Source organism: Pseudophryne corroboree, chromosome 9, assembly GCF_028390025.1.
Source record: "Pseudophryne corroboree isolate aPseCor3 chromosome 9, aPseCor3.hap2, whole genome shotgun sequence".
NCBI lineage: Eukaryota > Metazoa > Chordata > Amphibia > Anura > Myobatrachidae > Pseudophryne > Pseudophryne corroboree.
In genome coordinates, this window is record NC_086452.1 from 93,975,159 (window position 1) to 93,991,512 (window position 16,354).

General features: G+C 48.3%; 1 protein-coding gene across 1 annotated transcript in view; it reads right to left on the bottom strand.

Annotated features, from left to right (window-relative positions):
- Positions 1-16,354, bottom strand: part of TMEM59 (transmembrane protein 59) — a 67,563-nt gene that overhangs the window by 25,361 nt on the left and 25,848 nt on the right. Inside the window, exons 3-6 of the mRNA XM_063939636.1 lie at positions 9,748-9,842; positions 9,469-9,621; positions 1,741-1,822; positions 1,542-1,644 (exon numbers count right to left, since the gene is read on the bottom strand). Coding sequence (XP_063795706.1) covers positions 1,542-1,644; positions 1,741-1,822; positions 9,469-9,621; positions 9,748-9,842 — 433 coding nt within the window. The remainder of the gene's footprint in view (positions 1-1,541; positions 1,645-1,740; positions 1,823-9,468; positions 9,622-9,747; positions 9,843-16,354) is intronic.

The following is a 16,354-nucleotide window of genomic DNA, read 5'->3' on the forward strand; positions in this document are numbered from 1 at the left end:
ACTGGAGAATGCAGGTAAGGATCGTTGCATAAGAAGCTGAACAAGTCCACATTCCTATCTAAGCTTACATTTTCCAGTGCTGAAGCAAGGATTAAAAATGGAAAAAACTTTGAACCCACTAAACACCGTAAGAAATTCTCTCCAAAAATGGCTATCTCCCTTTATCCAGGTTAGCTTGGGTCAGATGCGGCCAATTCAGAGGTGCAGGAGTTTAAGCAACTGTGAATGTGTCTGAGCCCGCATCCGTAACTTTTTGGCAAACACAGATGATATCCGCGTAGGTTAAGTATTCCGCTGACTTGTCGTGGTCTATTCAGAGGCGATTGCAGACAGCTCTCTTGCACCAAGGATCCGGCTTCTGCAATGTGTGCCAATAGCGACTACAGCTACTTTCACAAGCTGATGGGTAGAGGCGGTGCGGCCACATTGATGCAGCCAACTTTGAATAAAGGCATTATTTTTCTCTTGGTGAGGTGGTTTGTGCTGATGGTGTGAATCGCATTTATTTTTGAGAATGCAATGCAGTTGCTGAATTAGGTGCGACTGAGTTTTACTAATTTTCCTAGATTATTAAAATGTAACTTCTACAGAGTAGCTCCTCCTCTGCTCGTTGTGCCAGATTGTAATTATCAGTATCTTCTCCAGAGCAGTGCTACAGAATACGTCTAAAGTGTTGTAGCTCAATGATAGCAATATACACACAGAGAAGTACAAGACTTCCATAAACCCACTAGTACATCAGAGGAGACAGGCAGCTGCCTGGGAAGCACAGGTCCCAGGTTCTTCCTTAATCTGAAAAAATAACATGAAGGTATTGATGGAACTGGTTTTCATCTAGGCCTGGTCCATTCCCCATCTTTCCACGGACTTGACCCTCCTGATTCTCTCTGTGAATCATCATCCACTCTAAAACTGGCAAACTTTCTGGGCCTGCCCCTGGTCCGTTTTATACTTTGGTGCACATTGCTATGAGTCCAATGATGTATTTACATCGTTCTATCACCTTCAAAGAAACTTTAAAAAAACAAAAAACAACATGATGCATGCACACAGGGAACGTGATGTTGCACAACGCAAGTATCACGATGCAGAACTCAAGGTTGATGTGACACACTGGTGTTTACACAGCTGAAGGACTCTGGTGTGACAGTAAGATAAGTGTTCCTAGTCCATATACACACACACTATTCTTCTAGTTTTAAAAGGTGTGTATGACAACAAGTTAACGCATACAAGAATTAGAGGAGATCATATAGAGTTACAGGGGAGAGATCAGTGCTTAAATTCAAAGCAATCAGTTAAGCACTGATCTCTCCGTGTGTACCCCCTACAGCGATAGCGATGCGCGTCGCTATCGCCGGTGCTAGATTGGCCTGCGTGCAAGCCCAATCTAGCACATCGCTCATTTCACCCGCTGGGTGAAATGAGCAATCCCCCCGTACGTCCGTCCCTCGCTCAGCACACATTGCGTCTGTGTTAAGATCGCTCAGCACACATCTCTCCTGTCAGTACTGGCCTTTAGGTGTTAGATGCTGACTTACATAGAGAAACATTTCATAATCCCCTCTCCTCCTTCTAACTCCAGAAGACCGGCTCTTCGGCTCCAGGGGCCCTCTCCCACAGAATCGCCAGGCATTAGGTCTGCTGTTGAACCAAACACACCGGATTAATGGTGCTCCTTACACAAAGCAACAAGAGAAGCCAAATCTGCATGATCAGTTCTTGTAGCAGGAGACTTACAGGATAGCGAGTCCAGCATGTTCGATCTCGCTGCTGGGTTTTCTAGATGCAGCAGTGGCATCTGCTGGATTTCTGGCGGAGACTGAAGTGAAAGAAGCACAAAACAAAAATAGGTGATAATACGCTTATAATCCCACCATACAAAACACAGCTACAAAGAATATGCTGCCAGAGGGGTGGTATTCAGTATGCCAGCTGTGGGATCCCGGTGCCAGCATACCGACAACTATTCTCCCTCTTGGAGGTCCATTCCATGACCCCCCTGGAGGGAGAAGAAATAGCGCAGTGTGGCGAGCGACTGCCGGCATAACATACTACACCCGCGAGTGTAATAGCCCCCATATCTGTGCAGCAACAGGCAGACTGTAGTCTACAAATTACAGGATTTTCTGCATTCTGACCGTTATTCAGAGATGGACGCAAATCGCTGCATATGCAGCATGATCTGCGTCCATCTCCTCACATGCTGACGGCCGCCCAGCACAGGTCAAGGCTGCCCAGCATGTGTGAGAATGCCTCCCGATTGCAGACGCATCGGAACTAAGGTTGAACCCTGGCAGCGCAGTCAGCAGCCATCTTGTTTTAATCGGAGTGGCTGCATGTGACATCACGCAGCCACCCAGAAAACAGTCCCGGCCCAGCCACCCCCCCAACCCCGTGTTGCCGCCCTGCAAATAAGCACCCTTGTTAATCACATTGCGGTCGCATCCATCTGGGATGCGATTGCAATGTGTATGCCTGCGCAGCCACGCTGCGGCCGCTGCCATGCGCAGTTTGACTCCAGCGGCACACTGCGCTGTGCCCGCATTAGCGGATGAATTACTCCCTCTGTGTTTTAACCCTCCGTCAGGCGCACCTCTGGGACAGTGCGCCTAACATACACCTATTAGAAAATCGTCATTAGCACCTAATTAGCTCAATTCTAACGCTCTTAAAGTGATCAGTGACCTTCATTAGGACTACAAAGACAGAAATAGTAGGTTTTACAGGCCATTTCAGCAGAAAATCTGAAGCAAAAAAGAGAAAACATGAACATGAGTATAAGTTTGGGCGCAGTGTGCCTGAGGCCGCCCTGGACACACCTACATATTTCCACAAAATATCCACAACCTTTGTCATTTTCATTCAGAAAATGAGCAAAATAAACAATGAATAGATGAAAACAAAAAGAAAAATTGGGATTTTTGTTTACTTACCGTAAAATCTCTTTCTCTGAGTCCATCTGGGGGACGCTGCGCCGTTACTTGTGGGTTAGAGGTGTGTGGTAGTGGAGTTTGGCACAGAACTATCAAAAGCTGACTCCTCCCCCCTCTAACCCCTCCCATCTCCTTCCTGCTCAGCCCTGTTCAGTTAACGTTTAGCCAAGCCAAAGGAGATAGACCAGAATAAAAAATTAACCAATTAAACCAGACAACCTATGGGAGGGATCGCAGCGTCCCCCAGATGGACTCAGAGAAAGATTTTACGGTAAGTAAACAAAAATCCCAATTTCTCTGTCCTCCATCTGGGGGACGCTGCGCCGTTACTTGTGGGACTTCCCAAAGCAAGCTAATGAGAGGAGGGAGACGTTGACGGCATAGCCGTCTGTAAAATACGACGCCCAACAGAGGCAGTCTCCAAACCAAAAGTATGAAACCGGTAAAACTTTGTGAACGTATGGACTGACGACCAGGTCGCCGCCCTGCATAGTTGCTCAACAGATGCACCACCGCGAACAGCCCAAGACGCTCCAACTGCTCTAGTCGAATGAGCCCTAATTGAGTCAGGAACCGAAACGTTTGAGGACACGTAAGCCTGTCTGATGGCCGAAGTTACCCAACGGGCCACAGTGTTCTTAGAGGCAGGCCAACCTCGTTTGGGAGCATCAATCAATACCAACAAGGAATCCGTACGACGGAAAGACTCCGTGCGAGACAAATAAATACGTAAGGCCCGAACAACATCCAAGAGAGCCAAATGGGAATCCTCCCCCTGAGAAGATGACGGATTAAAAGCTGGAAGAACGATGTCCTGATTTAAATGGAATGCTGAAACAACCTTTGGAAGAAATGAAGGCTTTGTCCGCAGCACTACCCGATTTTCATGAAACACTAACAAGGGCGGCCTGCAAGAAAGAGCAGCCAACTCAGACACTCGTCTAGCTGAGGCAATCGCCAAAAGAAAAACAACTTTTTGTGTTAGATAACGTAGTTCCACAGATTCTAGAGGTTCAAATGGAGAATTTTGAAGAGCCTTACCAAGTTTAAATCCCAGGGAGGAATCGGAGGAACAAAAGGTGGTTGAATTCGAAGTACTCCCTGCAGGAATGTTTGAACCTCTGGGATGATTGCTAATTTCTTTAGAAAAAGAACCGACAAGGCCGAAACCTGACCCTTCAGGGAAGAAAGTTTTAAACCTTTGTCAAGACCCTCCTGGAGAAAGGAGAGCAGGCGAGGAAGTCTAAACAAATGCGGAGTCAAGTTCCTTTTCTCGCACCAAGCAATGTAAATACGCCATACTCTATGGTAAATGCCAGAAGTCACCGGCTTTCTAGCCCGAATCATTGTCTGAACAACCGCACGAGAAAGACCCTTTGCCTTCAAAATGTTGGATTCAAGAACCAAGCCGTCAAAGCCAGCCGATTTAAATCTGGGTGGCGACAAGGTCCTTGAAGAAGAAGATCTGGTCGCAGAGGGAGGCGAAAGGGATCTCCGACGACCATGCTGCTTAGAAGAGTGTACCACTGTCGGCGCGGCCAATCCGGAGCCACCAGAATTACTGCAAGGCCTTCTCGCCGAATGCGTTGGAGTAGACGTGGGAGCAATGGAATTGGTGGGAACACGTAACCCAGCTGAAATTGCCACGGAGCTGTTAGTGCATCGATCAGAAATGCTTGAGGATCCTGATTTCTTGATCCGTAAACAGGAAGTTTTTTGTTGAGGCGTGACGCCATCAGGTCTATGTCTGGCATTCCCCAGCGATCCACTAGAGAAAGAAACACTTCCTGGTGAAGTTCCCATTCTCCCGGATGAATCGTGTGACGACTCAAAAAATCTGCTTCCCAGTTTTCGACTCCCGGAATGTGAATTGCTGAAATCACGGGAATCCAATGCTCCGCCCACGTGAGAATCTGAGCAACCTCTCTCATTGCGGACCAGCTGCGAGTTCCTCCCTGTTTGTTGATGTAAGCCACTGCCGTGGCATTGTCGGATTGCACCCGAACTGGATGGCCCTGCACCATGGTCTGAATCCGAATGAGAGCATACCGGATCGCTCTCATTTCCAGAATGTTGATCTGTAGTTTTGACTCTTGATTGCTCCAGCGCCCCTGTAAATGATGAGTCTGGAACACTGCTCCCCAACCGCTGAGGCTTGCGTCCGTGGTTACCATCATCCAAGACCAGACCGTGAACGGTGCACCCTTCCTCAGATTGTGACTGTGAAGCCACCAGTAGAGCGACTGACGAGTTCTTATCGACAAGCGTATCAACTGTAGTTCGAGACGTGAATCCGTCCAAGTCCAACAGTGGAGAATCTGAGCTTGAAGAGGTCGGGCGTGGAATCTGGCGTATGGAACTGCCTCGAATGAGGACACCATCTTGCCCAGTACCTGCATGCATCTGAGGACTGACACTGCCGGCAATTTTAACAGGGTTCTGATTCTGGCTTGTAAGTCCTGAATCTTGTCTGTAGGAAGAAACACCTTCTGGCTGTTGGTGTCGAATAGAAGACCCAGAAAAACCATTTTCTGTGACGGGAGTAAAGACGACTTTGGAAAATTGATTATCCACCCGAACGACTGTAGAGTCTCTATCGTTAGACGCAGGTTCTGAGTGAGAATCTCCGGTGACGGGGCCTTGATCAACAGGTCGTCCAAGTATGGGGTGATGTTGACCCCTTTGCAACGGAGAACTGCGACGACATGACCCAGGACCTTCGTAAAAACCCGGGGAGCCGTAGAGAGACCAAAGGGAAGGGCCCGAAACTGAAAATGCCACGGACCTACTGCAAATCTCAGAAGGGATTGATGTCCTATCCAAATTGGAACATGTAGGTATGCGTCCTTTATGTCTATTGAAGCCAAATATTCCCCTGGCTCCATGGCTGCGATAATGGAGCGAATGGATTCCATCCTGAATTTTTGGGATGAAAGGTACGGATTGAGAGCTTTTAGATTTAGAATGGGTCGAAACGAACCGTCCGGCTTGTCTACGAGAAAAAGACCTGAGTAAAAGCCCCGACCTCTCTGAGGAGCTGGGACCGGAAGGATTACTCCATTTTGTAATAATGTTGCTGTTGCCTGAAGGAGAGCTTGACGTCTGGAGGGGTCGTCTGGGAGAGGTGTGACAAATAGTCGGGTTGGGACTGTCTCTTCGAAATCCAACATATATCCTCTGGAAATGACCCCTATTACCCACCGATCTGGTTTCGATAGGAGCCACACTTCCCTGAAGTGAAGTAAACGAGCCCCAACCTGTATTGATCCCTCCAGAGGGCCCGAAGCGTCATGCCTCAGGCTTGTCGGCAGGCTTACTGGCCGGTCTGCGAGTAGCCTGAGCTCCTCTACCTCTGAATGATCCCCTCCGTGGAAATCTGGAGAAGGGTCGAAAGGAGTGGAAGTTACCTCTGGCCTGCGTACAAAAGGACCGAAATCTTGTAGGTTTTGGTTTGTTAGGAGCAGACGGAAGGAAAGGGCTCTTTCCTCCCGTAGTATCTGAAATGATCTTCTTTAACTCTGATCCAAAGAGAAACTCGCCTTCAAAAGGAACTGCCGTCAAGGTCTGCTTTGAGTCCGAATCAGCATTCCAAACCCTAAGCCAAAGAGATCGTCTTGCGGATACTGTTAAGGCAGAAACACGGGACTGTAGCGCCACCGAATCCAATAAGGCTTCACCCACGTAAGTAAGGGCCTCAGAAATCTGTTCTGCTAATTGAATGGCCTCCGACGGATCGTCTGACTGCATCCCAGATACAACCTGTGCAAGCCACTCATCAACGGCTTTAAGCACCCAGGCACTCGCCAGAACTGGACGGAGAGAGACACCTGATAAGGAAAACATAGATTTTAGTAATGCTTCTATCTTCCTATCGGTAGAGTCTTTTAAAGTCACAGACTGTACTGACGGAATAACCGTAGCTTTTGCTAAATGCGAAATAGGAGCGTCTACCTTTGGGGCAGTTTCCCAAAATTTTGTATCCTCCTCTGTAAAAGGATATAGAAATTTTAACTTTTTAGGAGCTTGGAAACGCGAATCCGGTTTTAGCCAGGGTTCTTTTAAAATATCCGCAAAGTGCGAGTAAGAAGGGAAGGCAGTAACCTGTCTCTTCTGTCGTTTGAAGAAAGGGGAAGAAGTCTCGGCTACTGCCTCATCCTGAATATTAAGGGTCTGACGAATGGCTTCGATTAGTAGCCTAACACCTGAACTAGTAGATAAATCATCATCTTCCCAAGCCGAATTTTCGTCCCATTCAGGATCTACCTCCCCTTCTTCCAATGGAGATGTCAGAGTATCCAACTCCTCTCCCGGAAACGCAATAGCGGGCAACGGCTGCGTTCGCTTAGAAGCCGCCGAACTACTGGCCGAATTTACAAATTTATTTACAGACTGAGTCAAATCAGTGAGACACTTTCCCATATTCTGGGCCCACAGCGGTTCCACCTGAGTCTGGGCCAAAGCTGCTTCCGACCTTGACTGACGCAAATCTGAAATTGCATCCACCATGGCCTTGACCCAAGGGGGCATTGACTGATCTGTGGATCTGGCCTGCTGATCTGCCGCTGGTGCACCCGAGCATGATGTACAGAGGGTCCCTGCATCAGCACTCCCCTTAGCCAGCTTTGTGCCACATTGTGAACATGAGAAATAAACCACTGAGGTTGTTTTTCCCTTTGTAGGTTTCTCTGGCTTACTGGTCATCCTGTACTCTGGTGTACTATGTCCTGTCCCCCAAGTTTGTGTGATCCCCCCCCCCTTTTATACTTGCGGTTTTTGTGTAGTGTAATCCCCCTCCGTAGCACAGCGTCCCCCTGTCTGCAGGCAGAGAAGATGGCGTCGTGACCAGCAGCGCGCGGGCAGAGCTGAGCGGGAAGACGGCTCTGCCCGCCTGACGTCACTCCTCTCACTCTCCGTCAAAACCGGAAGTTCGGCTCCCGTGCGCCGCTACACAGCGGTTGTCACGGAAGCACAGCAACGGTCCAGGGAGTGAATAACACCCTCCCGGACCTAAACACAGTCCGTCCACATCACATTCCACCCCAGTTCAGCCATCCGGCTGTCTGTGGATGGTCGCGCGCTCCGGGGGGGGGGGGGGGGGGCAGCGGCGGGGGAACGATGTATAGATAAGAATAAATTCCCCATTAGCAATAGGAAATAGGGACAGCCCAATACTGTCAATGACAGATTGTGGCTGTCCAGTACCTGATGCTGCTTTCTTCTCTCTCTCTCTCTCTCTCTCTCTCTCAAGGCACCAGTGACCAAGGTATAGTGGCCTCCATGCAGCAGTCTGGAATGGGATACTAACCCCTTCCACTGTTATACCTGTCACCTGTAAACAGGGACTAGGTATTTGTGAAAAAAATAAAAATAAACAGAAAATCTAAAGAGAAATAAAAACTGTGTCTGTACCCCACAGGCACAAAACTAAAACTGAACAGGGCTGAGCAGGAAGGAGATGGGAGGGGTTAGAGGGGGGAGGAGTCAGCTTTTGATAGTTCTGTGCCAAACTCCACTACCACACACCTCTAACCCACAAGTAACGGCGCAGCGTCCCCCAGATGGAGGACAGAGAAATGAACCTTCAAAAGTGGGAGGAGTTTGGGCGCAGGGTGCCAGAGAGGCCAGGAGGGTCACTACTGCACTCCACGCAGGCGGCGGGAAAACTGACTAGGGGGGTTTCGAACAGCTCCAAGACATAGGAAGGTACTAGGAGGGACAGGCCCCTGCGGCCCCTTGGGGAGTAGAGGGGTGCGAGAACAGCTTTGCGGCGCATGTCTGGCCAGCTGCGCCTGACTGAGGGTTAAGAACACCAGCTGTTGTGAAACGGCACATCCTAACATGCCCTGCTACAGTCTTAGCATTCCCCAACAGCAAAACTATGACAGGGCATACTGGGACTTGTAGTTTCACAACATGGAGAGCCACAGGTTAGCCAGGCCTGTATTAGTGGAGAACCAGAAAATCTTTTAATTGGCAATGAGGTTCCGGCTGCACGTTGCAGTCTTTTCCCCTCATGCCTTCCTATTTTTCCCCACAGCTCCAGTCAGAGGAGCAATTTGTCTTGGCCAATGTATATCTTAAAGAAACGTACACATTGTTGGTTTTAATTTGCTCACATAGGATCCCCTTTCCCTTCTTTGCATTCATTAAACTTCTGAATTTACAGAGTTTGCCGTAACTAGTTACATATGGTTTCGGGTCTGCTAAGTTAACTACAGTGTAGAAATTTCAAACTGTTCTGTAGTTTGCAGATTTAGTGTTTTTCCCCAATGTTCTTCGATAGTATTTTTTACTACAGGTGCAGCAGCCTGTTATGAAAAATAAACAGCACTACCTAATGTATGGCAGTCACAAACCAGCCACATCCACATATATGAGAGTGTGGTGTGGCTTGTTATATGCAGAGCAATTAGCACATTGTGTGACAGATGCTCCTTGTGCCGTCAAATGATCAATAGACCTGTAACATCTGGATATTTTTCCTATATAGAGGTTACACAATATAATTATGCCAGGGTCATCTTGCCCATACCTGGACCACAAGGATGCGCCCGTTATCTGCCTGTATGTAGAAGGTCCAAGATGAAGTCATGAGACTTTGTGCAGAATCCATCATGTCGCTCCAGAAAGCTCTGACCATGGTGAGAGGAAAGAGGATGTGGATCCTGGGCACCATATCGGACAGCTGTAAGCATCAATAACAGCAGCTTCATCTAAATGACTCATTTGTTATACAGAGGAAGTGACAGTGACATAAGGGCCATAACCCCCAGACATATTCTGTAAGAAGGAAGCCACAACACCCGCTTACCTCTTCTTGTCGCTTCTCTGCAAAGGGCATCTGACTGTGGCAGCCCAGGATACAAGCATATTGCTCATTAGACTTGGGATAAGCTTCCACACAGGCTAGAGAAAAATGACAGACACCTTCAGAACTTACAACCCTAAATAGACCATTAAGGACTGTAATGTGATTCAATCACGTCTCATGTCAAGTTGTAGAATACAGTGTGATGCCGTGAGATTAGCAGCAGGCAACCTTTTACCCCTCTTCCGCTGTAGTCTTCAGTCATGTTTCATCACGGTGGCCTGCTACAATGTTTTAAGTGTGTGACAATATCTCAACAAGATAGATAGATAGACAGACAGACAGACAGACAGAGAGAGAGATAGACAGAGAGAGAGAGATAGACAGACAGACAGACAGACAGACTCTTCGTTGGTACACATGGTGTATACTTCTATGACCACATGGCATGAAGACTGAGAGATGCTACATGCAGTTACACCTGTACATGTATCGCTAACCTCTCTGCCTTTAATTGGCCGATACACCTAGTACTTGACTTGTTTTATATGAAAACGTAAGGCTGGCTGCGGAGTGGTCAAGCAGGATGAGGTCCACCCATTCAACTCCTCTCGCTCCAGTTCTGCTTGTTAGTGCAGTCAGACGATGACTGGGCAAAGAGGCTGACAGCGGCCATCTACAGACACCATTTCTGCCATGCCGATTATAAACAGGATCTTGAGAAACATTATAACGCATTATGCTTGTTATCACCCACCCACTGTTAAGGGGGGTACACACGGAGAGATCCGTGCTTAAAATCTAAGCAATCTTGCTAGATTGCTTAGATTTTAAGCACGGATCTGCCGTGTGTATGCCCTCCAGCGATAGCGATGCGCAGCCCCGCGCATCGCTATCGCCGATGCTAGATTGAGCTGCATGCAGGCTCAATCTAGCGGGTCGCTCACTTCACCGTTGTGTGAAGTGAGCGGCCCCCCGTCGGCTTTCCCCCTCGCTCAGCACATCGCGCTGTGCTGAGCGGGGTGAGAGATGTGTGCTGAGCAGTCTGTGTTAAGATCGCTCAGCACACATCTCTCCCGTGAGTACCCCCCTTTATACCTGGACAACTGCCAGATATGAGATCTGATATGGATAATGACAATCAATAATAGCCTGGAGTCAGCTACACTGCATGTGTAAATGAGCACAGAAGTAATTACATAAACCCATCAGTGATAACATTAAGACCACCTGCCTAATATTGTGTAGGCCCATCTCTTACAGCCAAAACATGTCTGGCCCATTGAGGCATGAGCTTCACAAGACCTCTACATGTCCTGTGGTATCAACACATTAGCAGCAGATCCTTCATGTCCTGCAGATTGTGAGGTGGGGGCTCCATAACTTAGGCTGGTTTTCCCAGAACTTCCCACAGATGGAGAATTTGGAGGCCAAGAAAACACCTTGAACTCTTTGTCATTTTCCTCACACCGTTCCTGTATAATTTATGCAGTGTGGCAGGGCGCATTATCCTGCTCAAATTCACCCCTGCCATGAGGGAATACTGTTGCTATAAGTAGTGTACTTGGTCTGCAACAATGTGAAGGTAGGTGCTACTTGTCAAAGTAACATCCACATTAATGCCAGGACATAAGGTTTCCCAAGAGCACATAGCCCAAAACATCACACTGTCTCTGCTGGATTGCCTTCCTCCCATGGTACAGCCTGGTGCCAACTCTTCCCCAGGTAAATGACGCACCCTAACCCAGCTGTCGACATGATGTAAAAGAAAACATGATAACGTGATTCATCAGATCAGGTCACCTTCTTCCATTGCTGTATGGTCTAGTTCTAATGTGCCAATTGTAGGCATTTTCGGTGGTAGACAAGGGTAGGCATGGGCACTCTGGCATGTCGGCAGCTACACAGCCCCACATGCAGCAGGCTGCGATGCATTTTGTGTTCGGACACCTTTGTATCATAACAGCAACATAAAATGGTAGCTGCGCAATCAATTTAGTAATACTTCTCAGGTGCATACAGTGCACCCAGAAAGTATTCACAGCACTTCTCTTTTTCCACATTTTATCTTACAGCCTTATTCCAAAATGGAATTAATTTTTCCCCTCAAAATTCTACATACAATACCCCATAATGACGTGAAAAGGACTTTTTTTTTTTTTTATAGATTTTTTCAAATTTATTAAAACTAAAAAACTAAGAAATCACATGTACATAAGTATTCACAGCCTTTGCCATGAAGCTCAAAATTGAGCTCAGGAGCATCCTGTCTCCACTGATCATCCTTGAGATGTTCCTACAGCTTAATTGGAGTCCACGTGCGGTAAATTCAGTTGATTGGACATGATTTGGAAAGGCACACACCATGACAGTGCATGTCTGAGCACAAACCAAGCATGAAGCCAAAGGCATTGTCTGTTGACCTCCGAGACAGGATTGTCTCGAGGCACAAATCTGGGGAAGGGTACAGAAAAAAAAATAAGATTTTACTCACCGGTAAATCTATTTCTCGTAGTCCGTAGTGGATGCTGGGAACTCCGTAAGGACCATGGGGAATAGACGGGCTCCGCAGGAGACTGGGCACTCTATAAGAAAGATTTGGTACTATCTGGTGTGCACTGGCTCCTCCCTCTATGCCCCTCCTCCTGACCTCAGTTAGGATACTGTGCCCGGAAGAGCTGACACAATAAGGAAGGATGTTGAATCCCGGGTAAGACTCATACCAGCCACACCAATCACACCGTATAACTCGTGATACTATACCCAGTTAACAGTATGAAATACAACTGAGCCTCTCAACAGATGGCTCAACAATAACCCTTTAGTTAGTCAATAACTATATACAAGTATTGCAGACAATCCGCACTTGGGATGGGCGCCCAGCATCCACTACGGACTACGAGAAATAGATTTACCGGTGAGTAAAATCTTATTTTCTCTGACGTCCTAGTGGATGCTGGGAACTCCGTAAGGACCATGGGGATTATACCAAAGCTCCCAAACGGGCGGGAGAGTGCGGATGACTCTGCAGCACCGAATGAGAGAACTCCAGGTCCTCCTCAGCCAGGGTATCAAATTTGTAGAATTTAGCAAATGTGTTTGCCCCTGACCAAGTTGCAGCTCGGCAAAGTTGTAAAGCCGAGACCCCTCGGGCAGCCGCCCAAGATGAGCCCACCTTCCTCGAGGAATGGGCTTTTACTGATTTTGGATGCGGTAATCCAGCCGCAGAATGCGCCAGCTGAATTGTGCTACAAATCCAGCGAGCAATAGTCTGCTTAGAAGCAGGAGCACCTATTTTGTTGGGTGCATACAGGATGAAAAGCGAGTCAGTTTTCCTGACTCCAGCCGTCCTGGAAACATAAATTTTCAAGGCCCTGACTACGTCCAGTAACTTGGAATCCTCCAAGTCCCTAGCAGCCGCAGGCACCACAATAGGTTGGTTCAAGTGAAAAGCTGATACCACCTTAGGGAGAAACTGGGGACGAGTCCTCAATTCTGCCCTATCCATATGGAAAATCAGATAAGGGCTTTTACATGACAAAGCCGCCAATTCTGACACACGCCTGGCCGAAGCCAAGGCCAATAACATGACCACTTTCCACGTGAGATATTTCAGATCCACAGTTTTAAGTGGTTCAAACCAATGTGATTTTAGGAAACTCAACACCACATTGAGATCCCAAGGTGCCACAGGAGGCACGAAAGGGGGCTGAATATGAAGCACTCCCTTTACAAAAGTCTGAACTATAGGCAGTGAAGCCAGTTCTTTCTGGAAGAAAATCGACAGAGCCGAAATCTGGACCTTAATGGAACCCGATTTTAGGCCCATAGTCACTCCTGACTGTAGGAAGTGCAGAAAACGACCCAGCTGAAATTCCTCTGTAGGGGCCTTCCTGGCCTCACACCACGCAACATATTTTCGCCAAATACGGTGATAATGGTTTGCGGTTACTTCTTTCCTGGCTTTTATGAGCGTAGGAATGACTTCCTCCGGAATGCTCTTTTCCTTTATGATCCGGAATTCAACCGCCATGCCGTCAAACGCAGCCGCGGTAAGTCTTGGAACAGACAGGGCCCCTGCTGTAGCAGATCCTGTCTGAGCGGTAGAGGCCATGGGTCCTCTGATATCATTTCTTGAAGTTCTGGGTACCAAGCTCTTCTTGGCCAATCCGGAACCACGAGTATCGTTCTTACTCCCCGCCTTCTTATTATTCTCAATACCTTTGGTATGAGAGGCAGAGGAGGGAACACATAAACCGACTGGTACACCCACGGTGTCACTAGCGCGTCCACAGCTATCGCCTGAGGGTCCCTTGACCTGGCGCAATATCTCTTTAGCTTTTTGTTGAGGCGGGACGCCATCATGTCCACCTGTGGCCTTTCCCAACGGTTTACCAACAGTAGGAAGACTTCTGGATGAAGTCCCCACTCTCCCGGGTGTAGGTCGTGTCTGCTGAGGAAGTCTGCTTCCCAGTTGTCCACTCCCGGAATGAACACTGCCGACAGTGCTATTATGTGATTTTCCGCCCATCGGAGAATCCTTGTGGCTTCTGCCATCGCCATCCTGCTTCTTGTGCCGCCCTGTCGGTTTACATGGGCGACTGCCGTGATGTTGTCTGACTGGATCAGTACCGGCTGGTTTTGAAGCAGGGGTTTTGCCTGACTTAGGGCATTGTAAATGGCCCTTAGTTCCAGAATATTTCTGTGCAGGGAAGTCTCCTGACTTGACCATAGTCCTTGGAAGTTTCTTCCCTGTGTGACTGCTCCCCAGCCTCGAAGGCTGGCATCCGTGGTCACCAGGACCCAGTCCTGTATGCCGAATCTGCGGCCCTCTAGAAGATGAGCACTCTGCAGCCACCACAGTAGAGACACCCTGGTCCTTGGAGACAGGGTCATCAGTTGATGCATCTGAAGATGCGATCCCGACCACTTGTCCAAGAGGTCCCACTGGAAGGTCCTTGCATAGAACCTGCCGAATGGAATTGCTTCGTATGAAGCCACCATTTTTCCCAGGACTCGTGTGCAGTGATGCACCGATACCCGTTTTGGTTTTAGGAGGTCTCTGACTAGAGATGACAGCTCCTTGGCTTTCTCCTGCGGGAGAAACACTTTTTTCTGTTCTGTGTCCAAAAACATCCCCAGGAACAGTAAGTGAGTGGAAGGAACCAGTTGTGACTTCGGAATGTTTAGAATCCAGCCATGCTGTTGTAGCACATCCCGAGATAGTGCTACTCCGACCAGTAACTGCTCCCTGGACCTCGCCTTTATAAGGAGATCGTCCAAGTACGGGATAATTAAAACTCCCTTTTTTCGAAGGAGTATCATCATTTCTGCCATTACCTTGGTAAACACCCTCGGTGCCGTGGACAGTACAAACGGTAGTGTCTGGAATTGGTAATGGCAATCCTGTACCACAAATCTGAGGTACTCCTGGTGAGGAAGGTAAATGGGGACATGCAGGTAAGCATCCTTGATGTCCAGGGATACCATGTAATCCCCCTCGTCCAGGCTTGCTATAACCGCCCTGAGCGATTCCATCTTGAACTTGAATTTTTTTATGTATGTGTTCAAGGATTTCAAATTTAAAATGGGTCTCACCGAACCGTCCGGTTTCGGTACCACAAACAGTGTGGAATAGTAACCCCGTCCTTGTTGAAGTAGGGGTACCTTGACTATCACCTGCTGGGAATACAGCTTGTGAATGGCCTCTAGCACAGCCTCCCTGCCCGAGGGAGTTGTCGGTAAGGCCGATTTGAGGAAACGGCGGGGGGGAGGCGCCTCGAATTCCAGCTTGTACCCCTGAGATACTACTTGAAGGATCCAGGGATCCACCCGTGGGCGAACCCACTGATCGCTGAAATTTTTGAGGCGGCCCCCCACCGTACCTGGCTCCGCCTGTGGAGCCCCACCGTCATGCGGCGGATTTGGAAGAAGCGGGGGAGGACTTTTGGTCCTGGGAACCTGCTGTGTGTTGCAGCTTTTCCCCCCTTCCTCTGCCTCTAGACAGAAAGGACCTGCCTTTTCCCCGCTTGTTTTTCTGGGGTCGAAAGGACTGTACCTGGTAATACGGCGCTTTCTTAGGCTGTGAGGGGACATGGGGCAAAAATGCTGACTTCCCAGCTGTAGCTGTGGAAACAAGGTCTGAAAGACCATCCCCGAATAACTCCTCACCCTTATAAGGCAAAACTTCCATGTGCCTTTTAGAATCTGCATCTCCTGTCCACTGCCGAGTCCATAAGCCTCTCCTAGCAGAAATGGACAATGCACTTATTCTAGATGCCAGCCGGCAGATCTCCCTCTGTGCATCTCTCATGTACAAGACTGAGTCTTTTATATGCTCTACGGTTAGCAATATAGTGTCCCTGTCTAGGGTGTCAATATTTTCCGACAGGGAATCTGACCAAGCAGCAGTAGCACTGCACATCCACGCTGAAGCAATAGCTGGTCTCAGTATAACACCAGTGTGTGTATATATATAGACTTTAGGATAGCCTCCTGCTTTCTATCAGCAGGTTCCTTTAGGGCGGCTGTATCCGGAGACGGTAGTGCCACCTTTTTAGACAAACGTGTGAGCGCTTTTTCCACCCTAGGGGGAGTTTCCCAACGTGAC